The sequence below is a fragment of the Acipenser ruthenus genome, chromosome 25, assembly GCF_902713425.1.
Source record: "Acipenser ruthenus chromosome 25, fAciRut3.2 maternal haplotype, whole genome shotgun sequence".
Lineage (NCBI taxonomy): Eukaryota > Metazoa > Chordata > Actinopteri > Acipenseriformes > Acipenseridae > Acipenser > Acipenser ruthenus.
The window spans coordinates 17,181,432-17,206,887 of record NC_081213.1 but is presented as its reverse complement, the minus strand read 5'-3'; the positions used below and the strand labels follow the sequence as shown (position 1 = coordinate 17,206,887).

General features: G+C 39.4%; 2 protein-coding genes across 6 annotated transcripts in view; both read right to left on the bottom strand.

Annotated features, from left to right (window-relative positions):
• Nucleotides 1-2,660: 2,660 nt before the first annotated feature.
• Nucleotides 2,661-13,304, bottom strand: LOC131701491 (serine/threonine-protein phosphatase 6 regulatory ankyrin repeat subunit C-like). Of its 3 annotated transcripts, XM_058999575.1 has the most exons (6): nucleotides 12,777-13,304; nucleotides 9,790-10,011; nucleotides 7,868-8,070; nucleotides 6,469-6,597; nucleotides 5,308-5,588; nucleotides 2,661-2,764 (listed from the first exon to the last, which is right to left on the bottom strand). In XM_058999575.1, the coding sequence occupies exons 2-5, from the start codon at nucleotides 9,968-9,970 to the stop codon at nucleotides 5,325-5,327; spliced, it is 777 nt and encodes a 258-aa protein (XP_058855558.1). In that variant the 5' UTR covers nucleotides 9,971-10,011; nucleotides 12,777-13,304; the 3' UTR covers nucleotides 2,661-2,764; nucleotides 5,308-5,324. The 3 variants fall into 3 exon arrangements, with proteins under 3 accessions (XP_058855558.1, XP_058855557.1, XP_058855559.1); XM_058999574.1 differs by lacking the exon at nucleotides 2,661-2,764 and having other exon boundaries at nucleotides 3,111-5,588; XM_058999576.1 differs by lacking the exon at nucleotides 2,661-2,764 and having other exon boundaries at nucleotides 3,111-5,588; nucleotides 7,868-8,061.
• Nucleotides 13,305-14,473: 1,169 nt separating this feature from the next.
• The window catches only part of LOC117413893 (plexin-B1-like), a 136,010-nt gene continuing 125,027 nt past the window's right edge, over nucleotides 14,474-25,456 (bottom strand). For all 3 annotated transcript variants that reach the window (XM_058999443.1, XM_058999445.1, XM_058999444.1), the window contains 10 exons: nucleotides 24,913-25,075; nucleotides 24,381-24,484; nucleotides 24,220-24,304; nucleotides 23,390-23,556; nucleotides 22,915-23,075; nucleotides 22,208-22,355; nucleotides 21,261-21,325; nucleotides 20,427-20,502; nucleotides 19,991-20,065; nucleotides 14,474-19,437 (listed from right to left, as the gene is read on the bottom strand). In XM_058999443.1, the coding sequence (XP_058855426.1) occupies nucleotides 19,333-19,437; nucleotides 19,991-20,065; nucleotides 20,427-20,502; nucleotides 21,261-21,325; nucleotides 22,208-22,355; nucleotides 22,915-23,075; nucleotides 23,390-23,556; nucleotides 24,220-24,304; nucleotides 24,381-24,484; nucleotides 24,913-25,075 (1,149 nt within the window). In that variant the 3' untranslated portion in view covers nucleotides 14,474-19,332. The remainder of the gene's footprint in view (nucleotides 19,438-19,990; nucleotides 20,066-20,426; nucleotides 20,503-21,260; nucleotides 21,326-22,207; nucleotides 22,356-22,914; nucleotides 23,076-23,389; nucleotides 23,557-24,219; nucleotides 24,305-24,380; nucleotides 24,485-24,912; nucleotides 25,076-25,456) is intronic.

Sequence of the window (25,456 nt, the reverse complement as noted above, 5' to 3'; positions counted from 1 at the left end):
TGTGCGATGCAACTGTTGGCCACTGAATCCGACGTCTCTGAGAAACCGGGTTGTAGAGTGTGCCACAAAACCTCGACAACCCACTTCCACTGGGTAAACCCGGACTCTCCATCCTCGCTGTTCCGCTTCAGTGGCTAGTTGAGCATACCGCAGTTTCTTCCTCTCATACGCCTCATCTACAGAATCCTCCCATGGCACTGTTAACTCTACCAGGTGAACAAGGCGTGCTGATCCAGACCACAAGACAATATCTGGTCGAAGGTTAGTGGTGGCAATCTCAGGTGGAAAAATAAGCCGTTGACCAACATCTGCCAGCATTTTCCAGTCTCTAGCAGCTTCCAGTTGTCCTGGGCGAGGATTGGTTTTAACACCTTTTCTTGGTGGTTGCTCTCCTGGGCGGAGGAATGTTGTCTTTTGTGTGTAATGTTTTGATGGAACAGGTGGCAACTTATTGGTCATGTTACGCTTGTTTTCCAATGCTAAGGCCAAACATCGCAGCACCTGGTCATGGCACCAAGTAAACCGTCCTTGGCTAAGAGCCACCTTACATCCTGTCAAAATATGCCTTAATGTTGCAGGTGATGAACACAAAGGACATGAGGGATCCTCTCCTACCCAGAGGTTTAGGTTCTGTGGTGATGGGAGAACATCATATGTTGACCTGATGAGGAAACTGATCCTGCTCTGTTCCATTGACCATAGGTCTTGCCAGCCAATCTTGCGTTGTTCCACACTCTCCCATCTCATCCATTCTCCCTGTTTGGCCTGGGAAATGGCCTTTATACACCTCATCCTCTCCTCCTGCTTTTGCACCTCTTTCACTACCAGCTTCCTCCTTTGAGCTGGGGCTGCCTTGTGCCATGTAGGAGGAGCTGAACTGAGACCAAGACCCCCTCTTCCAAGCTGAACTTGCCCCATGATATCACCACTTCGAAGGGCAGCCATTGCATCTTCCACAGCTTTCTTTGCCGCCCACTTTCTTCCAGTTTTCAACACAGGTGCTGCCTCCCTTACGCATTTGTCGCGTGACTCTACTAATGTAATTTCCAGTCTGACCTTGGCGCACTTAAACTCCTCAGTTAGAGCGGAGACTGGTAGCTGCAGTATTCCTTTACCATAAAGTCCCACTCTGCTGAGGCAGCGTGGAACTCCCAACCATTTCCTGATGTATGAACCGAATAAAGCTTCCAGCTTCTCTACTGTTGTCAAAGAAACCTCATACACAGTCAGTGGCCACAGCAACCTCGGCAGTAGACCAAACTGAAAGCACCAGAGTTTTAGTTTGCCTGGTAGAGCGCAGCTGTCTATGCTCTTCAACCCTTCCACTGCTTGTTGTCTAACGTCTCCCACACGAACTGTGTCCTTTAGATCCCCGTCGTACCATCTCCCAAGACTCTTCACTGGCTTCTCAAACACTGTTGGTATTGCCTCACCATTAATGAAGAATGTTTTATCTACTACTTTGCCTTTAATTATAGAGATGCTCCTTGATTTAGTGGGCTTGAATTGCATTCGTGCCCATTCAATGTTATTAGTTAATTTGCCCAATAACCGATTAGTGCAGGCTACTGTTGTAGTCATGGTTGTCATGTCATCCATGTATGCTCGAATTGGTGGTAGTCGCATTCCAGAAGCCAAGCGCTCCCCTCCTACTACCCATTTTGATGCCCTAATGATTACTTCCATTGCCATGGTAAAAGCCAGTGGAGAAATGGTGCATCCTGCCATTATTCCAACCTCTAGGCATTGCCATGTAGTGCTGAATTCTGAAGTTGAAAAACTAAATTGCAAATCTCCAAAGTAGGCTTTCACTAAATTTGTTATTGTCATCGGTACACTGAAAAAATCAAATGCTGCCCAAAGAAGTTCATGTGGCACTGAACCATATGCATTAGCCAAATCCAGGAATGTCACATGGAGCTCCTTCCTCTCCTTTTTAGCTGATTGAATTTGTTGCCAGATCACATTGATGTGTTCTAAGCATCCTGGGAAACCTGGAATGCCCGCTTTTTGTATTGAAGTGTCAATGAAGCAGTTCTTTAATAGGTAAGTTGACAATCTCTGAGCAATAATGCTGAAGAAAATCTTGCCTTCTACGTTTAATAGGGAAATAGGACGAAACTGACTGATGCTTGTAGAATCTTTTTCTTTAGGTAGAAAGACTCCACCTGTTCGGCGCCATGCTCTTGGTACAACCTGTTTTTCCCATGCCACTTTCATCAATTTCCACAGAATTTGTAGAACTCCTGAAGCACTCTTGTACACTCTGTACGGAACCCCATTAGGCCCTGGAGATGATGAAGCCCTTGCTTTTTTCAGAGCTTGCTCTACTTCTTTCCACTTAGGTGCACAGTCCTCCATTTGGTATTCTGGTGGATTGATAGGTGTGATGTCTGACGGAATTGACATAGGCTCCTGCCTTTTTGAATCTGTATGTGTTTCCTCCAAATATCTCTCCAGCTCAACCTTAGATGCTTTTAGTGTGCCATTCTTCTCACTGGTGAATAACTTCTTTACAAATTTGAATGGGTCTTTATAAAAGTTAGCTCTCGCACGCTCCTTCTTTTTGTAGCGTTTCCGTAGGCGCTCAGCTCTGCGCAATGTTGCAAGCTTATCTTTTATGACCCTTTGTAAGAGATTGAGTCCCTCCTTCTGATTTTGTTCTGCTCTTCTCCATTGCTTCATCAGCTGTCTCCTTTCTTGAACTAAGTGTTCAATCGCCTGCTGCCGTCTAGACTTTCCAGAATTGTGCAACAATTCTAAACTAAAAACAAAACAAAACAACAACACCTTTATGTTTAGTTGTAGTTCCTGGGTACATGTTAGTAGGATTTGGAATACATTTTTACATTGGTGTAGTGTGTCTCTCATTAGGAGACACACCATTTCACACAGTTTGAGGAGCCAGAATAGCTTAGCGTTGCTTCATTGCTTTCCCTTCCCAAACTGCATGAGATCGTACATAAATTGTAGTTCTTCCATAACCAAATTGAGTCATGCATAGCATTCAAGGTGAGACTGATGAAGAAAAGTAACTGGCAAAACTTTCAGATTCAGGACACACATTATATAGAAATTAGAGAACTACAGTTGCTATAACTATTATGGAATTATTGCAGTTCTGCATTTCTTGGGAGACCACTTGGTAATTACATGTACTTCCATTTTTATAAATAGTATAGCGATTCAAATTACAGATATTTGCTCATATCTTTTAATTCCTCTTAAAGTGACCATAAAATCACATTGTGGTATCATTTTGAGGCAAAGTATAGGGTACTTTAGCTGCTAAACAGCTCTGCAAGACAATTAGATGATAAAACAAGGAGATGAGACTTTTATTGCTTTTCCCCTCAGTTTATTTTGGAGATAGCACAGGGATACATTTTTAATTACTTTTATGAACAAAAAGCAGAAAAAAATCCTGTTTTTAAAAACCCAGGTACCCACCTGTGGTAAAAGTACCCACACCCATCCCAGATATCTGTTACCTATTTTGAACCCTTTAAAACAAATGTACTTACACTTTCCAATACTAAAGATGCTAAGAAATGAATATACACATCTCGAAGGGTAAGGCGTGTGTCTTTTTTCATGCCATTCATTATTGAAGTAGGCTTCCAGATTGAAATACAGACGTGCTCAAATTTGTTGGTACCCTTACAGCTCATTGAAATAATGCTTCATTCCTCCTGAAAAGTGATGAAATTAAAAAGCTATTTTATCATGTATACTTGCATGCCTTTGGTATGTCATAAAATAAAGCAAAGAAGCTGTGAAAAGAGATGAATTATTGCTTATTCTACAAAGATATTCTAAAATGGCCTGGACACGTTTGTTGGTACCCCTTAGAAAAGATAATAAATAATTGGATTATAGTGATATTTCAAACTAATTAGTTTCTTTAATTAGTATCACACATGTCTCCAATCTTGTAATCAGTCATTCAGCCTATTTAAATGGAGAAAAGTAGTCACTGTGCTGTTTGGTATCATTGTATGCACCACACTGAACATGGACCAGAGAAAGAAAAGGAGAGAGTTGCCTGAGGAGATCAGAAAGAAAATAATTGACAAGCATGGTAAAGGTAACGGCTACAATACCATCTCCAAGCAGCTTGATGTTCCTGTGACAACAGTTGCAAATATTATTAAGAAGTTTAAGGTCCATGGAACTGTAGAAACTTCCCTGGGCGCGGCCGCAAGAGGAAAATCGACCCCAGATTGAACAGAAGGATAGTGCGAATGGTAGAAAAAGAACCAAGGATAACTGCCAAAGAGATACAAGCTGAACTCCAAGGTGAAGGTACGTCAGTTTCTGATCGCACCATCCGTCGCTTTTTGAGCGAAAGTAGGCTCCATGGAAGAAGACCCAGGAGGACTCCACTTTTGACAGAAAAACATAAAAAAGCCAGACTGGAATTTGCTAAAATGCATATTGACAAGCCACAATCCTTCTGGGAGAATGTCCTTTGGACAGATTAGTCAAAACTAGAGCTTTTTGGCAAGTCACATCAGCTCTATGTTCACAGACGAAAAAATGAAGCTTTCAAAGAAAAGAACACCATACCTACAGTGAAACATGGAGGAGGCTCGGTTATGTTTTGGGGATGCTTTGCTGCGCCTGGCACAGGGTGCCTTGAATCTGTGCAGGGCACAATGAAATCTCAAGACTATCAAGGCATTCTGGAGCGAAACGTACTGCCCAGTGTCAGAGAGCTCTGTCTCAGTCTCAGGTCATGGGTCCTCCAACAGGATAATGACCCAAAACACACAGCTAAAAGCACCCAAGAATGGATAAGAACAAAACATTGGACTATTCTGAAGTGGCCTTCTATGAGTCCTGATCTGAATCCTATCGAACATCTATGGAAAGAGCTGAAACTTGCAGTCTGGAGAAGGCACCCATCAAACCTGAGACAGCTGGAGCAGTTTTGCTCAGGAAGCGTGAGCCAAACTACCTGTTAACAGGTGCAGAAGTCTCATTGAGAGCTACAGAAAACGTTTGATTGCAGTGATTGCCTCTAAAGGTTGTGCAACAAAATATTAGGTTAGTGGTCCCATCATTTTTGTCCATGCCATTTTCATTTGTTTTAATATTTACAATATTATGTTGAATAAAAAATCAAAAGCAAAGTCTGATTTCTATTAAATATGGAATAAACAATGGTGGATGCCAATTACTTTTGTCAGTTTCAAGTTATTTCAGAGAAAATTGTGCATTCTTCGTTTTTTGTGGAGGGGTACCAACAAATTTGAGCACGTCTGTAGCTACCTTGATTGCATGCCCTGGAACTGAAAGAGTTACCCATTCATTTCTTATCTTTAACAGTCCCCGCTGGGTGTCGTCTGTGCCGTCGCTGGTGCTGCTGAGCAGTTCTGCAGCTCGAGGTCCTTGAACATCAGGTACTCTTTCAGACACAGCGGGATGTGAAACGTGCGTGAGGCTGTGATCCTGCGCGGTCCCAGAGCCCCTCGAATCCTCAGCCTGCAGGCGTGCTTCAGCGATCGCGGCTCTTTGTGGTAGCTCTCGATCCAGGAGATCAAAGCTGTCTTGGAGGCTAGCTGTTTGGGAGCCTCCCCCGTGTTCTGCAAAATGAAGTGACGCTCTGGTTATCTCTCATCTATCCCTAAAGGAACAGTTCCATTTTAGTATCATTTATTTGAGGAATGACCTGCCCAGTTAAGTTATTTGGTCATTCTCCTTTGGTGGCAAAAAGGCTGGTTCATCAGGAGATGATCGTGTAATGCGACCAGCTTCCGTTCTGAAAAATCTAACTCTGGCAACCAGTCTCCCTTGAATTACTAGACAAACACACAACTAGAGAGATTAGAAATTGCCTCAGCAATGATCACATGATTGAAATATGAACCAGCCTTTAAACTGACAGGAAACAAGAATCCAGGCAGTATTTCTTCCTCTTGTTGCAGTAGATCCTTGGTGTGTTTACCTGGTTGCTAGTTTTGTGTGATGCACTGCCATTACTGCCATAAATAATGTTTGCTGGCACTAAGCATAATATTGGTTTATTTGTACTCTGATTCACCTCTTTGAGTTGTTTATTCCACTTAAAATATTTTAAATTCATATTCAAACATGGTGATATTCATTTAAAATACTGATGCCAAATGCCATTAATATCCCAACTGGTCTTAGCAATTAAACCATGTTTGTATTAATGATGTAATAATGACTATCAGAAAACAAGAAATTGACTACTGTGGATTTGGTGACTGTTGTTTCTTTGACAAACCCACACTAACCTCAGCAGGGGCATGGCAGAAAACAAGTAAATGAAATGGGATTGTAAATATAGAGCTTCATACTTAGTTTCAGCCTTTGAATGTCTTTGCCTTATACTTATCATACAATATGGGCATCAACAAATGTTACATCAAAAAAATTGAAAAGTGAATTGTACAGCAACCCCAGTCATGAATGTAAAGATGCATAGGGATTGTTCTGCACCTTGTTCTTGTAGGTGATCCTGGCCCCAGCTTGCACCAGCAGTTGGATGCACTCAGACTGTCCGCTGCACGCTGCCAGGTACATGGGGGTCACCCCCCAGGTATCGGGGAGGTCAGTGTCTGCTCCATGCTGAGGGAGGGAGAGAGCAGAGAGGAGTGATGATGAACTAACCATGAAGACCAATAGTGATCACATTTTCACACAGTGCTGTATTTAAATAATCTCTTGAAGTACACAGAGCTGAAAAAATGATTCCAGTAAACCTTAACTAATATGTATTACCATCATTTCATAGATCTCACAATTTGAGAAAGATGCACACATTATGATAAACGTGTATTTAATTTTAATGGTATTTGTTAAGTAAGTAGCTTCAAATTACATTTTCACATTTTTTTTTTTAACAGCAACAGCCCTGTTTTAATATTAAGGCATCTGTTTCTTTAAGAGAATCTTAAGAGATGTTGCCCAGCTGTATCGATTAAGGTGAGCTGATGAGACAAAGGGGTTGTTTGGTGAGAGTAGGGAATGTGGCTGTAACAAAGCTCTGTGTAACTTTGACATTTGAAAAGAAACAATTCAAAGTTTCTTAAAAAGAAACACAAGGGAGTTAAGTCTGAAATAATGTTAAAGTGTATGAGGACCTATACATATACAAAAAGGAACTTTGTTTTTGAGGGAGGCAAGCGAGATAAGCCGTTTTTTAATGTGTTGATATTCCCCCTTATGTTTTTTTTGGTGTTATGTTAATGAGTTGTGTATTTGAAGAATGGGAAGGGATTCATGCTTAATGTATATGTTGGAACTGACCAACATTACATAGAGAATAAACTGACACCAGTCCAGTTATTTATTTATTACTTTTTCTGATGTTCTTCAGTTTCTAGCTGTGGCTACTGTAGATAAGCCAGTGTATTTATACAAGTATGAACCATCAAGTGATTAGTCAACAAGAACTGAAGAGCAGCTCTCAAATTAGAATTTCAAAAATTATAAAAAAAAACTCCTTAAGTAACTGCAATAAGAGCCACTCAGAATGATTGTCAACATCATAACCACGTTAGAGGACATGGAAATGTAATCTGAAGTAACTTACACTTTAGAAAGGTGAATTAAATATGCCGTAAACCCACACTGTAATTACGTCTGCTTCGTATTTTCATTTTATTTAACAAACACACAAGCATTTTAACACAGCTTAAATGAGGAAGAGTTGAAATTCCTGTCTGTTATTCCGTTTGGCTGCATTCACAAAGTTCACAAAACTCCACTTTAGCATGCTTTTACTGTAGTGATTTCACATGCTTTTACAGTGAATTGTACAGTGACCCCAGTCATGAATGTAAAGATGCATAGGGATTGTTCTGCACCTTGTTCTTGTAGGTGATTCTGGCCTCACCTGTATGAGCAGTAGCACACACTCTGGAAACAGACCGATGGCCGCGTGGAGAGGGGTGCCCCCGTGTTTACACTGGCTGTTCACGTCCGCGCCGTAGGACAGTAGCAGCTCCATACACAACTTCTGACCCTTATATGCAGCCCAGTACAGGGGAGTCTTCCCATAGTAATCCTTCTGGTCCACCTGTGCTTTACCTGACACAACTTTGAGAAATTAGTATTTGGGTAGTCACAAAAAGGAAAGGTATTAGGGATGTTTAAGCATCCACCTGGATATGCAAAGTTTTTTGCAGAACATAGGACTTTGGGTTGGCTACACATGAAGTACTTCTATTGTGTGGGTCAAAGTGAAAATAAGTTCTAACTAAATTCTTAAAAGCATAATAGTAAATGGCCGGTTATCACTAATCTTGGACTAACTACAGTCAGCACTCGGATATCCGTTACCCAGATACACGTCAGTCGCGTTTTACCACCCTTGTACTAAGAATAAAATCAATCCCAATTATATATGTAACAAATTAATGCACTTACCCGTCACACGTGATTTCTGACTCTCACAAGTCTTTTTAAACAAAGCCCATCTCTTCAATGTTACAATTGATCTGAATATCCGTCACAGCCTGCGTTTTTTTTTTTTTTAATTCTCTCTAATGCCAAATCTTATATTGTGCAGTTACACAGCACTTCCTCCAGTTTCACCTGACGAAAATGCAACCAAAAGCGAACGAGACAAGCTAGGGTAATGTAACAGTTAGTCATTAAACAGTTTTAAATAATACGGTGTAGTTTTTTTTGTGCATTTTCATTTGCAAGTGAACTGTGTCATTAGGGCCTTATCGAGCACTATATTCTGCAATTTTGAATACTGACTTTGGATACTGTTTTAATTCTGGAAACTTTTTTTTTTTTTACCTCTTTTGCTAAATTGCAATATTACCTTTTAGGTTTCACAAAGTTCTGTGCATGATTTTGATTTCATTTTGCTGTTGGGTCGTTAACGGGGAATTTTCCATACTGCTACAATACATACCAGATTTAAAAGTATGTACTGTATTACAGTCCACACGTCGTCTCTTTTGGCAAGTGATATTTTCAGAATCATATCATTCTGAATTAAAATACTTATGTTAAAAATATAGTACTGTACCAACACAATCAATACAGTACATCTAAATGGAAGCCTACTTATTTTAAAACACAGTCCTTTCAGATATGTATTTTTGATATTGTATCTTTTTTGTCTTCACTGAAAAACGGGCAAGGGTTGGAACGGGCCAAAATGAAATAATCAGATATGCGTCACACGTGTTTAACCGTCACTGAAGTCAAAATGTTATAGGGTCGGATATGTGAGTGCTGACTGTAGTGTTATTTGTGGTAAAGTAGTACAAGAACAGTGCTAATTGGGCTCTATGAAACCAGCAGAAATAACTTGCAAGAAAGACGTTAAGGAATAAGTAATGTGAAATGTATTTGATTTCCTATACTGTTTATTTGAGTTATGTTCCTATGTTACAGTGTTTGCAATCATTCTGAGTGCATCTGGGTTCTGTTGCACCAGGTATTAAGTTATTATGACTTTGACCTTGTACTGTATGTTCAGTCTACTAAATGCCAGGACTGAACAGCCAGCCTCATTACATTCAGTGACAATGTCGCATTTTAACTCTAGCCCCATCTTCTCTCTCTCTCTCTCTCTCTATATATATATATATAGTCACATTGTTACATGATTTGAATAGAATAAAATTGTTTTTTATTTCCTGGTATTACTCAACATTGGAGCAACCAGAAATGCTCCGAATTATTGCAAACACCATAGCAATATGACCCTGAGACACAACCTTGTCAATAGGGAAACCTCTTGATTAGACTAAGTCAGCTCCTAGTTTTCTTCAACAGAATTCAGGCTGCTCTTACTCGAGGTGAGAAGGAGGGAGCGCAGTTTGTCCACATTGCCCCGGCTGGCCTCGTAGTGGATATCAGTCCACTTGTAGTTGTAGTTGGGAGCTGTCTGGTAGCGGTGGGCCTGTTGTGTGTCACAGTGAGGCTTGGTGCAGCGGATATCTGCCCTGGACAGGGAGCTGATGTAGAAACCCATAGCTTTACCTACCACAACACTCCAACCACAGTATCTTCTACCTGCAATGACAAGTATTGGACAATGAACCTTCAGGGCTGTGATACTCCATTAGATGTGCTTAGGGAGGAACATTTAAGAATTAGCAAGAAGCGAGCCAGACGTCTCATCCTGGTGACTTTTTATTTCTCAGAGTGTGTTGCCTCTACAGCTGGTACACCAAAGTGTAACCACTAATCTGTCCCCGTAACACCCTGTGCGCGTAGGACATACTGTATATCAATAAAAAAATAGCACATAAAAAAGGCTATCTTGCCAAAATGTACATTACAAACAGGTATGCAACTTTATTACAGCGATACCTTAACTGTGAGCTGGGGAACCAAGGAAAGTGTTGAGTAAAGCAGTCACACCTTAAATATGGATAAAAAAATCTACATCCAACCATGATAAGACATGAAGGTTGCTCCATAAACAGCATCACCATAATCCAATGAGAGAGACGTAACTGAATACTGAAGAAACTCTGTTTTAATTTGTTTATCTTGTTTAACACTTGTCTTATCATGTCTCTGCCTTGGCTGTGTTTTTATTGGTGGGGAAAGCAGTACATATACTATATAAATGCAAGATATATACTGTATACATGAAGGTTTAAAGAAATGCACAGGCAATATAAGAACAGTGAATATATGTGTTATGCCTTCCATACAACTAATACAGTACATGCATTTATTTCCTTGAGTGGTTCTTGCATCATCCAAGCAAAACACTTTTTTTGTTTACAAGATTTGGAGGGCATGCTGAAAATACCCCCCTCCCCCATTCTTACCCTCTTGGTTATCATTTGAATTAAAGAGATATATTTTGTTTATTTCCTGGAGATGTAAACGGAGGATACAAATCCTGTGGGGTTAACACAGCCATAGTAGGCCGGTTGCTATGGCTACAAGAGGCCCATGGCTAGGAGCATGTTGTTTTGATTTCACTAATTTGTACAACAGTGGTTAAGGGAACACGTCATGAAACAGACTGCACCACTGACGGATTTGACGTATTGTTTGCATTTCTCCAAGACCTTTATGTAACACATTGTATTCAATATTAGACAAGTCACTTCTTCACAAAGACTTGATGCTTTGTTATATAATGTGGGTACCAAGGTCACAGTAATTCTAACCGACATGCTTAGTTTCAGCAGCAGGAGGTTACGGGTGCTCTGAAGCCCTGCTGGTGCTCACTTAGATCTCCACACGCTTCTTCCTAGCTGTTGGGTGTCTGTCAAATGTCATGCCGAGGAAAAGTCAGGAATTGCATAACAAGAATTATAACTGAAATAACTATCCATGTTGAAACTGGGTCATGTGGTACATAATCTGTACACCCACTAAATGGGTGTTGGCTATATTTACTGTGCCACATTTACAAAACAGCTTTAGAAATAACATCGCTATTAACCAACCAGTGCAAAATTCCACATTAAAGCTATATAAAACGGTAATCTGAATAATGATTTCATATGAATTGATGAATATTTTCTAATATAGTTGGCCTATAAAAGTTAATGGTGGTAAAGGAATTTTGCCCACAAGGGACAGACAAAAATGAAATATTGACAATGGAAGTTTCCCCTTTAATGGAACTAAATACAGTTGCAGAAATAACCTTGTCTTTTTCCACATTCTTATTTTGTCCATGTGTATTGAATCCTATGTTGGCCCACTTTTGCATTCTTGCATTTTTTCTTACTTTTTTATGTGAGCTCCATATTTGAACTACCATACTTTAGTATTCATTACACCTCATAATGCTAAACAACAGACACATGACTTAAGTTAAAGTCGGTGCTCACATTAAAACAATACTTCTCAAATTTACCACACTTTCCTGCACTTTGCAATGCTTTTACCATGGTACACCAGAGTTATGTTTAGTAGGGACAGCAGTACGGCATGTCATTTTACTCCATATATGCATAACAGGGGTAAATATTGCGTGATCCCTTACTATTTACAAACTTGTTAACACCACCTAATATTGTCGTTTATTACCCTAACCCTATTAACAATATCTACTGAAAACGGAGAACATTAGATTTATAGAGGTGTAAATAATGGAGGTTTATGGACAGCCGCACTGTAAATATTTTCTGCAGGCATGTTGCCTTAAGTCTTAATATTGATTTGCATTACAACACATAAGAGCACAGTACAAACTATATGTTAGCGGCTATAGAACATATAATATGTAGTATGTGACCACAAAGTTTCATTAAAGTCCGGGACCCACTGCAGATTAACAGCTCTGTCTTGGAACTCAATAGGGTTTGTGCTGTTCTGACGAAATGTACAAAATTAGATTAAGCTCTTCTCCTCAATTTAACCCTATTTTGAGTTCAGAGTTAGGCATCAACAATTCTGACACTCTTTGTGCGCTCCTAAAAGGTATTCAGCATCGATGTATGGTCCAGCTCTATATTGTATTATATAACTGAAAAACGAAAGTAAATCCACACGATGGCCTGGTGCAGTTTAATAGCGCACGAGATCCTTCAATGACACTTTCTGTGGGCGCAAAATGTTATTATTTATAGAACAGCTGAATAGTACGACACGTATACTTTTGTACATGCACTCTAAATAACTTTGTAAATAAAAAAAACATGCAAGATTATAAACTGTGTGGTACCTGCAAAGCATAAACTTTAAATAAATCAAACAATAGTTGTTCCAAAATTAGTTTTGAACGAGGGCATAAAAAAGCCAAGTACAACCTCATACTGTATTATGAACATGCATATCTCCAGCAATAAATTAATACACCTTACCATTGCAAGTCCTTTGATTTTTTAAAAGATTGTTTCCATGTCGACTGTTTAGAATCAGATCTTGTTTTTTTTGTATGCCAGTCTGAAGTCAGGTTCGAACCACGCACAAATCTACAGTCCTAGTTCTGGGAAATCATGCACGATTAAAAATAGTTTTATTTTGCGGCTAAATGTTTGCCACTTGTAACTCGAAGCGATTGCTTTTGCTCTCGTTTTCAGTCAAGGTTTCAATATCTGTATGGTTCCGTATTATTAAACATAAAACTCAAAATGAAAGGTTTTGCACTATTTTTTGTAAGTCGTTTTTGCACACTACCCCAGTATCACTTTGTATTATGCCGGATTCTATTTCAAATGCTGTACTTTGCCCCTAGGCAGACGGCATACGACCTCCCACCAGAATTCAATGATATATACCGAGATTTATCCCTGTTTAACCCTTCATCTCACAATGCTAATCTATAGTAAGCGATTTGATGTTCTCTGTCCAAGGTGCTGAAAGTCTGCATCCGTTTCTCCTCCTGCGCCTGCGCGCCTCCTCTATCTTTTTGTATCCTGAAAGGGCAATGCGTTTGTAATTATAGCACTGCAAGTGTGCAAGCATTATCGTAATATGACCAATATCTGTCGTGATAACAAGACACACACACGACGGTTAAAAAAGACATTACAATAATAAAAAATTGATATAATTTAATCTATTGTAAATACCGTACTGCAAAATATTTTAGATAATTAAATTAAAACATCGAGCTCTAGTGATAGAAAAAGGAATCAGGGCAGCTGCAGATTCTATCATGAAGCATTTTCTAGTACATCAGCATGAACTGGCGTCCAAAGTTAGTTAAAGGTGCAACAGAACCTTCTGAATTGCTTGAAAAAATGGCAATTGTATCACAAGTTTGTTATGTGTGAACGATAATATAGAGTGAAACCTTTTGCGTTTTGCATTGCAGCTGACGTATTTGAGGGACGTCAAAGCCCGCAGTATCGATCAGTTCTCAAATGCCAATGCTAGTTAGTACTTCAGTGGATCAGGTAGGGTTAGTTAGTGGCACTGGTCTCTAAGCCACAGCTAAACGAGTGCACCAGCACAGTGTTGGGCAGTCCTGTTCCATGGTCAGACTAACCTACAGTATGGGATTATTATTCACCTCTGGGGATGAAGCTTCAAAGTCTCCATATATCTGGAAAAGCTCTTATCCAATTGTCATGAAACCTGGTGTGAATATTATTGTGTGTAAATTGAGAACATCAGATTCTGTCTGCACACCTCTCTGTCTGCATGTCAAACTGACATTTTGGCATATATCTGAGGAACGGTTTATCCAACTGTCATGAAACTTGGTAAGAACATAATTTAGTTTAAGTTATTGAGAGGATCAGATTCTGGAGACATTGAGCGGTGTCTATGTGTCTCTCTATCCGTCTGTCTGTCTGTGGTTCTCCAGATAATTACATTTGTGCATTTATCTGGAGAAGCACTTCTGAAATTGGCATAACACTTGGTTATTATATACTATTCTGTATATACTCTTCATGTTTCACAGTCAACAACTTTCTCATGCTTCTTATGTCTCTAATTTTGAATTTGCATCTGTGGCAAGGGATGGATGTTACAGACACACTTGTTTCATTAGGACATGCTCATCATAAGAGGAAATCTTTATAAAAACAAACCCAGTCCACCAATGTCATTTATAGTAGTTCTAGTTTATTACATGTGTGTAGGAATTCTCTCATCTCTTCTGTAACAGGTTAGGTAGCTGAAGACTTATTACATGGTTATTTACAGAGATATTAACAGTGATGGTGAATTTTCTAAAGAAAATAAATACAAAACAAAAAAACCTTCAGTGCTCCTTCAGAACCTGCTCTATAGAATCATTTTTTATACAGCCGAACCAATAAAATTCTGGTATTCTCCACCCAAATTATATTACACTGTGTAGTGGAACAAAAATCAGTTTGCCATTAATTTAGTATACACTGTAGAACTAAGACTCTGTATGGACCAGAGGGTGCAACATGCCATCTTCACATTTCTAGATAGAAGCAAAAATACTTTGGTTTAAAACCAAGGCAAGTAATCCCTTTATTAGCGTACCATTAAAACAGTTCCCTTATTTTTCTATTGATCAATTGCTTTCCACACTTTTCACTTCACTGATGCCCATTTCCTGCCACAACACTTTGTTTCCACTTCCTGTGTCCTAGAAATTGGAACCCCATTATTTGGACCATTACTATTTTCCTACTTGCAGCCTGGACCAGAAGTACATGGCTTGGGTGGGATTGTATTAACTGTAACACAGGAAGTGAACTTAATATTTCCATCAAAACTGCAACATTGTGGCAGGATATGTGGACATCACTTGAGTAATAAACTATTAAAAGCAAAAGACCATATTCAGAAACAAGTGTTAGTGCTCACTTGAGTGTTGTTTCTCAATACAGTCAACTTAGTAGATGTTTGAACTCACGGCAAGAAATACTATGTAGAACAAATGTGGTATTTCTTATCTACTGGGGGCAGAGGGACAGGTTAATGGTTACACTCTGGTCTACCAGCTGTACTTAGAGAGGAGAGGCCACACAGGGCTGCTTTAAATGTCTTACTGAAACAGGAAATGATCTACAAAGTGATTCTAAACAATAATCATTGGTGAAGATAACACGGATATTTCATAACCATACCAAGTTGCTCTTTAAGTAAGCACAAACCAAAACGTGTTTCTGGAGAGGGCCAAAAGGGATATAGTGTTATGGGAATGAGGGGTGAGGAGTCTGTTTTTAAAGCCTTGGTTACTCGACTTATCACCATTTTATACAACAGCCAGGAGCAATTCGGACACCCAGGCTTATCTTCTGGTGGCCAAAAGTAAACATTTGAGGGTCATTAGATGTTTTCAGCACCCCGTCCAATACACAAATCCACACAATACTGTCATTTACACTGTGCACCAAGTTTGGTGTCTCTAATAGTAGTTTTTCTGCACATTCCCATCATAGATGACCAATAGCGTGGGTTGAGACAATGCTTTTGATCAGCCATAGTGAAAATTATTGCAGGAATGAATGAAGCAGGTAAAAAAAAAAAAACACACACACACATTTTCCACTACAGAACTGAGCATTATTTACACATTTATTCAAACTTCCAAGGGTGTTTGCATGTAGCGGGATATTAAGTAAAATGTATGCATCTTATTTCCCAGTAACAGATACTTATGCAACAATAACAATTTCAAGGCTTTGTAACTGGAATGTTTGTAAGTTTTTTTTTTTGCCTTATTCATGTTCTCAAACAGACATCACTTCCTAGCATGCTGCCTTGTCAAACATACCATATTTATATAATATAATTATACACTATATAAAAATATCTAAAATGCAGACAGTCAATCCAACTTTGCACACTGAAATCCAAACAAGTTGCAAGATGTAGTGATGTGTACACGCTCTATAATTTAACAGTACTGTTGTCTAGAAATGATGCTGGGACCCTTGCTTATTTACAGTTTATTTATTTAAAAATAAATTACCCAGGACAGCCCACACGAGAAGCAACATTTCCCTCTCAGTGGGTGAAAGCGTTTACAGGACACTAAGGGATCTGTGGCAATCGGAAATTCTTTTAAGGTAATTCCCAATTCTATTTCCTCTGCGTTGATCTTGAAATTCAAATTTCTCCAAGGAAATCACAAGAAACCATCTGAGGTTTCAGAAGAAAAAAACAAAATCAATATAGACATCTTAAAAGAGTAAGTATCTTTGAATGTCATTTCAATGACTTTGTATATCCCCTCATTATGGTGTTTGCATTCTTTGAGCGGTTCTGGGTTATTTTGCTCCAATATTTAAATATTACCATTTTCCTTGTCTGGAGAACCCAAAATGCTGGGATTAACAGCCTTCATCATTCCATTCAAATCAAGTGACAACGTAAGCTTTTAACTCTGTCAGCCCCAGCCACTCTGTCACATTGTCACCGAATGGAATAAAGGCTGTTCAGTCCTGGCATGTAGGATACTTTAGACAAGCTCAAAAGGACAAGTTTATAGAAAAATGTTAAGTGAATATGGGAGCAACAGAATGATTTTAAACACATCACAGGAGGAAGGAAAATGTCAACTTTAAAATGACATTTGAAGCTACTTCTTAGAACTACAAGATTAACCAGAAAAAAAAAGTTCTCCTAAATGGCCCTAAATTTCAGACGGCCACAGAATCACACTGTAACTTGCATCAAATATGATTTGAGAGTGAGGTGCAACTTGGGCACTTTGGCCCACTCAACAAGCTCTGTCCATCAACCTCAGCAATGCAGCTGTAGAAAAAACATCCTGTGGCTAATTGAGAAAGAAAGCAAAAGATGGGCATTGAGATTCAAAGCCCATCACCATACACAGTAGTGTATATGTCTATAGGTTTTATGGCAGTCTTCTCAATATGGGCACCATTTATCCACTGATATTAAAAACAGCAAATCTAATGATTTATATAAATGGCATCAACTAGACAAAATCTTGTTACATTTTCAAAGGCTTTAGCAGTAATGCACTATTCAGCATAGACTTTGCACCAAAAAAAAGTCTACTTATTTTAGGAAAACAAAAAGGGTTACAATGTTTAATTCAGTTTTGAGACGCTAGATAATTAGTTGGTCATGTTTACAGTCACTGGGTTCTTGGCGTACAAATGTAAACATATCTTCCCAAGCCTAGGTACAGGTTACTTTGAAATACCTGGGAGATGCACAAAGTTGCAAACAAGGTCAAACACTGCAGAGCGCCATTGCTGATCAGTTTGAGACTTTTTCTGTAAGCCTAATTAGACACGCTTGTGTTTTGACACACCACGCAACTGGAATGACTCAAACTGCTGTATAAAATGGCAGTTACATTGTGCCCACATTAAATACAAGTCTCTCCTCCCCTTTAAATTGGACTGGCAATAGCAAACTTGTCCGTGCAGCACTAAACCAGCAGAGTAACAAGTCTTATACCTCACACTTTTAAAGCTACAGACCGTTTTAAAAGAAAGACAAGCTCAGGACAGAATATACATGGCTTTAAAACAAATAGGGTTACCAAGTAACACTGCCCTCTGGTGGCAAGCCTGTGCTGTGGTTGCTTGTGTTACATTTCCTCTATGCAATTCGGAGTGCTGTAAACACAGTGGAGGAGTTAAAGTGTCCCACACGGTTCTAACAGTTATTTCAGAACTGAAGTACCTCATGTCCAGTTGTTAACATTTCGGTTTAGTTTTCATTCTATTTGTTGCTTGGTAGTAACAAGACCAAACCTATTTAGTTCCCTAACAATAGCAGGACAAATCTTGATTTATCCACCCTTCATTAAATGTAAGCCAACTGGAAAGCCTGTGCTTATGTTTTTTAATGCAGTACAGCACTCAATTGTAACGGCAGTCAACAGTCACTCGGGAATCATACTTAAATAATAATAATTGTTGGATAAAGCAGCTAAAATGAAAAAATGAGTTTGAATGACATTTAGGTGACTAGGTTTACAAGACATTCATTACCCAGTGTTTGGTGAGATTTAATTTAGGGCTTATTTTACTAAACAGAATGCTGACTAAATAGACCATTTCCAAACTGTGCTTTCCATTTAAAATCACATGGATATTCTTCCGAGATTTCTTGAGAAATCAGGAGAACAATCTTTTTCTCCGGAGGATTCCTAGAAGAAAATCATCTAACCCATCTGAAAACCATCCCATAAACAAAAAACACATTCCTGACTCGTTCGTACCTGATCAGTCTGATTGCAGATGTGAAACTTTTCCTTTTCTAAATTCCTCCTTTCCCCAGAATTAGCAAAACATAACAAAATATATTCCTTCTACTCGGCTTAGAGCTACCTTCCCATAATTAAATATCTTTAACACATTCTCTAGACAGTGCATTTATTTTTGATTCCCACCCTGCTGCCTGCCTCTGTGCAGATAGTGATCTTTAATAAACCCAAGAACTCAGTCCCTGCTTGCGTGGCATAACACTGATAGATATGTCAACTCTTTTAAAATCAGAGAATAGAAGCATTGATTTCCATAAAGACAGTGCCCTATTAAATTGCTTGCCATTTCTTTCTCTTCTTTAACCTTGTTGAAGGTCACCAGGACTCAGAGCTAGAACCCACAAGTGCAATTTCCAATGGCTGTTAGGCAGACTTGAGAACGTTACTTTTTCAATTGAAGAGGGAGTCCTGTTTGCGTTTTCAAGGTATTAACAAACTGTCCAATTAAAACTGACCTAATTAACATGGCAGTCTTAATTAACATCTTTTAAAGATCCCTTTCTTGGGAAACCTCACATGGCAGCAGCTGATTCAAACCGACAAACACGTTTAGCTTCTTATAACAGATGATGGAAATATTAACATCCTGGCGTTGTAAGACGCTCTGTAAAAAAGTGAAGCAGTCTGTGACAGAGCTGGCAGCAGGATGACTGCAGGGGGTCTCAGTTACTAAATCCACACTCTACTGGGGTGTCCTCCTCCTACGAGCTTGCGTTCTCCCAAATGTCTTCTTGTCACAAGTCGGTGACCTTGTTTTCCACGGCAGCCGCTATCTGCTGGAGTCGGTACCCGAGCTGCATCTTCTGAGCGGTGGGATCCTCCTCCAATGCAGTGATGATCTGGAGAACACCAGAGAGACCAGTGAGAACCTGCACACGTGTGTGAATTCACAGCCCCAACACTTAAAACACAGTCAAACCGGCTTAATAACCCACTTACTAACACAACATTGAAAAGAGCCAGCAATCAATGGGGACAAGCGCCTGAAATCATTGTGGTTATCATCACACTCCGGTTAATAGCAGTCATATTTATCTATCAAAAAAAGCACCATAGAAGGTGGCTGTACAATATTGCATTCAAAACCTTTCTGCACGTGCTTTAGAGAGAGTTTTTTTTTTTTTTTAACTTTTTTTTACAGTTTGGGGTTTTCTTTTACACTTTTTTTTTACAGTTTTTTTTACACTTTTTTTTTTACACTGTACTACAACAATAACAAAACTTGACATTACTTTATTTTTTTTAATAAAGTTACCTAGACAGTCAAATAAATACTATTAGAACAATATTTTGCAATAATGGCTCATTCTTCTTCATTTGAACCCACTTATCAATGTTTGGCCACTATAGTCTTAATGCTACATTTTTATAAAAGAGAACTAGTGATCTTACCTGATCATAATACTTGTTGATGTACTTATAAAGCTCATGAAGAGCAACAAGGTAATTCAGTTCACCTGAGTAGTTCTGGGGGATGAAAAGAAACAAAGTGATGTTAAAACTTATTTCTGGAACTTGTGTTCACTGCAAGCACTTCAACGCTACACCTGCCAGGAATAAGCTTACATCCCAGTTTCAGCGTCGAGAACAAATCTGAGAATTTTAAACAAGCCTAACCATAAAACTGAGGGAGCACGAAGCCACGGAGCCTTGAACCCTGGTTCCAGGAAACCGGGAGATCTAGTTTGAGGCAACTTTGCTGTATCAAACCCCAAGTCTCCCCTGGTGTGCCCTGCAGTGGCCTGAAAGTTCCAAGCTTCACGTTCCCTCATCTTAAGATTGCACAACATGTGATTTATGAGATATCAGCCTTGGAAGACATCCTCACCCGAGATAGCTCTGCTAGAGACGAGTTCATCTCTTGGTCACTGGCAGATATCATCTGTCTGATATCTGCGTAGTACCTGAGGAGAAATGAACACAATCAAATACATTCATTGATACCCAAACTTCTGCACACAAAAGGGTACATTTTTCTACCCAGGAACAAACAAATTACCTTGAGAATCATAGAATACAGAGGTGTACTGAATAAGAACATCATACGATATCTGAAAATATATCATCTGCAAACCAGTCACGTGACCCCAAAATGCTAGCCAATTGGCACCTTTAATAACAGACTGAAATATGATCATTATATTACGTAGGTTTGTTGAATTAGACTGCAGTATAGTTCTTCAATTCTGTGATACAATATACATAATCATTGTGACATGCAAATACAGCTCTTCAGCAAAATAGGGGTTTATATCTTCGGGCCACCTACTACAAATAGTAGTACAGTACTAAAATTGTATATTAAAAAAGCCTATTACGTTGACTGCGTGTGCTCTGCACACTACCTTTGAGAGTTCACTGCTCTTCTTTGCCAAACTAACCCAGTATTTTATACAATACTTTATCAATGGCCAGTAGTCCAAGGCATGGTTAATACATAGAGGCACATTTAAGGCTTTTTTTCAACACCTTTTTTTAAATCCTTGACGGCACCTAATATATGTATGGCCTTGATCTTCTAACTAACGAGCAATCCATCACTTCATGCTGGGGTGTCGACACACGGATACGACAAGACATCCCAATACAGCACTTCAACTGGCATGACATTCAAAGCTCATAGACAATTCTGCCTCCCACTGTCTCCACAAGGAAATCTTACCTTTCCACCATCTGCTTGTACCGTGGGATGTCTCTGGCATACAACAGCTTGTTAATTGGAGAGTCCTGCAAGAGCGAAAAAAAAAACAACTAAAAACCCAAGAAGCTAAGTAAGAAATATTCATTTATCCTATGCGTAAGGTTATGCGAAGCTAAAATATTATCCATAAAATCAAATAGCCTGCTTGTGAAATAGCATGCCAGAAACACTAACCAGAGAGGGGGACTTTCTAATGTTAAAACAGGAAGAGACATGTCACTTCAATGACAAACATTATGCTGTACAATATTTTATGGTTTCATGAATAGAAGTTATGCATTATAAAAAACAGAGTAATATACTGGTGTCAATTTACAAGTGTCAGTATTTTTCAACATTCGTGTACAATGACCATATCTTATTTCTATATTGGCAAATGTTGGTTTAAAATAATGGCCACAAATGTATAATAAATTCCGACAATGCCACAGGAACAACACCTGAATAGCTCATGCACTTCTGAGTTATGAAGTAATTAATTTTGAACTCAGCCCTGTTAATTCATGTGGATTTAATTACCCGTATTCATCCCATGTTCCTTTGTAACAAATGATGTTGATCACATGCATTAGGCACGCATGAATTAACACTTCTCACAATCCCCTGGTGGGCGAGTAAGTGGGCATGAATTAGTGAAGAATAAACAGTGAATTCATTAGGAACGAATGGAGGGGAAAGGGAAACCTAAACATTTCTAAATCATGATGAATTAACAGGGCTGAATTCAAAATTTATTAATTTTATCAGCTGAATTAATTTCAGTGGGAATTCATTAGAAATGTGCGGCCATTACCCAATGTTCTATGCTGTTGTTTATTTTTATGTTACTGTAACATGGCCCAGAAGTTGTGCATCTCCACTGGTAAGGTGTAGTTGTGCTAAAGTAAGTCCACCTCCCCAGTACCTACCCTCCCCAGCTTGTGCTCTGCGATGGTGCAGGAGTCCATGAAGGTCTGAGCGATGACTGACAGCACAGCGTCCACATTGTCCGACGCCTGCACGTCAAAAATGAAATGCGGGTTTTTGATGATGTTGATCCAGAACCGCAAAGGCAAGCTGCCAAAAAGAGGAAAAAAATGTAAGCAACGACCACCACACACCAGGACAGCAGTGCTACTCATATGAATTAGGAATTACACAACTAAGCATTCACTGTATAAACTTTGTACTATTTAAATTGATTAGTATCTCTGAAAGACATATTTCAGTCTCAACTGACATTATAAAAAAAAACAACAAAAGTGACAGGAAGTGTTTAATGTAAATCAGATCCCCTAGATGGAATTCTACGATGTTATATTACACTGCCTGTCCTCTGCTATTTCTCACAGACACTACTTATAACTGGCCTATACAAAACCAGTGGCACAGACGTGACATTACCAATCTGGAATGCAAGAGCTGGAATGTGCAATATGACTTCAAACCTTAGCATAACCAAGTTCAAAAACAATAATTGACATTCTACACATTTATACAAACTCAACATTATAAGCAAAGACATTTAGCAAATCAGGGTCATGATTTATAACATCACAGAAGCCCTTGATACAATTCGATTGCAAGTAACTCCCTGCAGCCCATGTGTTTATTATATATAACTCCAGTTGTCTACCTGTTTGTTTTCCAGATATGTATCGTTTCTGGGTCGATGATCCCATGATGCACTGCTTGCTCGTCCAGGAGGTCAAAGAAGTATTTGACTGCCAGGGGGACGGGCCGGCTCGTGCTGAGGATCACCTGAAACAGGTCGTCAACAAACTTCTGCAGCGTACCCTGAAGAGGAAGGAGAGAGGAGGTTAGAACAGCAAAGTAGACCAATTCTAAAAGAAGCTATGCAGAATTTATCCAGGCCTGAAATCTGAAGCAAAATGGTTTTCCTGTCTTTTTCATTGTTAGTTTTCTTGTGCAAGTTACCTGCACATTTCCCAGAGTGTCAGAGGATCAGCATCTTTCTGCAGCGTGGAATTATTGATGAGAGTAACAGCAGACGTTTGTGTATTCTTAATGTTGTGCTTTATTCAGTGTGCTTCTCTGGTCTACATGAACAGTGTTAATAACTTATGAATATAACTGGGTGGGTGCAGTACCTTCATTGACAGCAGCCGTGTCAGGAAGATCTCAGGGATGGCCTTGGCTCTCTCCCTCTCCCGCATGCTGCCTTTCCGGTGCTTGGGCAAATCGGGCTCCTCGTTGGCCTTGACCAGGTGCCAGAGCTTAATCCCACCCTCGTCCAGATCCTCCAGCATTGGGGTCTCTGAAATGGGAACATTGATGGATCTTCAAATACTCAAAATTAGGAGGTACAAATACAATCTCAATTCCAATAAACTCTACTTTTGGACCACTTTACCTTGGGTAACACTGGGTCTTTGAACCCTTTGGTGTGTTATAACACTGGTCAGGGCTGTTAACTTGACACACGATCTGCATCATTTTGAAAGATCAAATAAACTATTTTCCAATAGGAAACTACAGTGGGTTGTCCCACCCCAAAATTTTGTAAGTACCATAACTGTGGATTGCATGGGACTGCCAGTCACAGGAAGAGCTCTTATTTTGCCTAACCGGTTTCACAGGTCATCTGTAGCAGATAGTAGGGTTCAACTGTAGCTCCACAGTTTAAATACAGTGAGACAGTTGTACATAATGGTAGAGATGTTGGTTCTCAGGTCTCCCTCTTCTAATGATTTAAACAATGGTGGTATTTAGCTACACCACTGTTTATATCAATCAAATCATGCCTGTAGTTTAATAAGTAACATTCATTTATTTAATTATCATTATTTATTGTGAAGTTAGTACCGCTACATACAGTGCTAAAATTAATGGATGATCATTTTGAAAGTTAACACATTGACATGGTACACCCCCAGTCGAGTCTAGAATGACCTGTATTTCTTTTTCAAACCGTACTCACTTTCCCCTGCCACGTAATCATGGTTGTCATGGTGGATGTGTTTGCTATTTCTTGGCACCAGAGCCACTGTTGCTCCATCTGGTACCTATGAGGGAAATGCACACAGTCAGAGATGAAGGTTTGCCTCGTGCCTGTACAAAGCCGGTCATGGAGCAGCTTACCTTGTAGTGCTGAAGGGTGTTCAGGCGTTTCCAGTTCCCCTGAACAATAGAGGTCAAATCTTCATCTGACAGGACCAGGTGACCTGCCACCCCTGACCTCCACTCTGAAACAAAGATTATACCAGGCTTCAATTTCAGCCCTCATTTCACAACACGATCTGAAACCTGTGTCTGCTTGATTTACTTTTCCCTCAATACCGGAAATCCAAGTTTGGGTTATTTAATAACATACAGTGAAACCTGTATTAGGGTAATACTTGTAAGAGTAGGCAAAACGTTTCAGTGGGTGCCTTTATCGTTTGTCTCCTTCACTTATTTTGAAATGAGGAAGTTGGATTCAGTTTAATTTGTTAAACGTTTAAACTATAAGATTGAACATGTTTAAACATTTGCATTTTAACATACTGGGAAGAAAAGCCTTCACTCAAACAACAGCATTAATGTAGATGAGACTGTAGGTGTAAAATAACCTTACACTGTACACAATCTATTTTTTAAACTGAAAATATTTAAACGTTTAAATGGCCCTTACCAAGGTCCAGGGAGTCTGTGTGCGGCCGGTGGGAGAAGGAAGTCCCTTTATAAGCCTGGTCCAGTATCTTCTCCTTCACCTGGGTAATCGTGTCGCAGTCCAGAACTTTGGACTGCACAGGCTGAGCCTCGTTCCCTCCCCCCTGCATCTGGACATTTAGAGTCTGCGAGGGCAATGAGAACCGTCGAGAAACACACACACACATTAAATGGCAAGCTGGCAGAAGAATGACCCCCTTTCCTCCAGTTGCAAATGAGATTTTTGACCAGGGGTGTGTAAAACGGTTCTGAAAGAATGAGCAGCTTCAAACTAGATTCTTGCCTCACACTGAACACATACAGCTGTTTCAATTAAACACTGGAGCCCACACCTGTAGTTAACTTGCATATTGTTGACATTGCCAAAAACAAATTTAACACTTTGCTAACTTCTAAACTGAACTAGTACTGCCCCATATTTATAGTACAATCCCATTGCGTTAGCAAGGGCAGATTTTCATAGTTTTTTTTAGATGTTGGCGCTTTTCAATAGCAGTTCTTGGCAT

Bases quoted from the DNA above. Each gene is read 5' to 3' on its own strand.
- LOC131701491 (XM_058999575.1), bottom strand. From the start codon at position 9,970: ATGGGTTTCTACATCAGCTCCCTGTCCAGGGCAGATATCCGCTGCACC. The intron at 8,071-9,789 runs GTAAGAGCAGCC...AATTTCTCAAAG, and splicing joins CTCCCTCCTTCTCACCTCGA to TTGTGTCAGGTAAAGCACAG. The intron at 6,598-7,867 runs GTGAGGCCAGAA...TCCCTCCCTCAG, and splicing joins GTGTGCTACTGCTCATACAG to CATGGAGCAGACACTGACCT.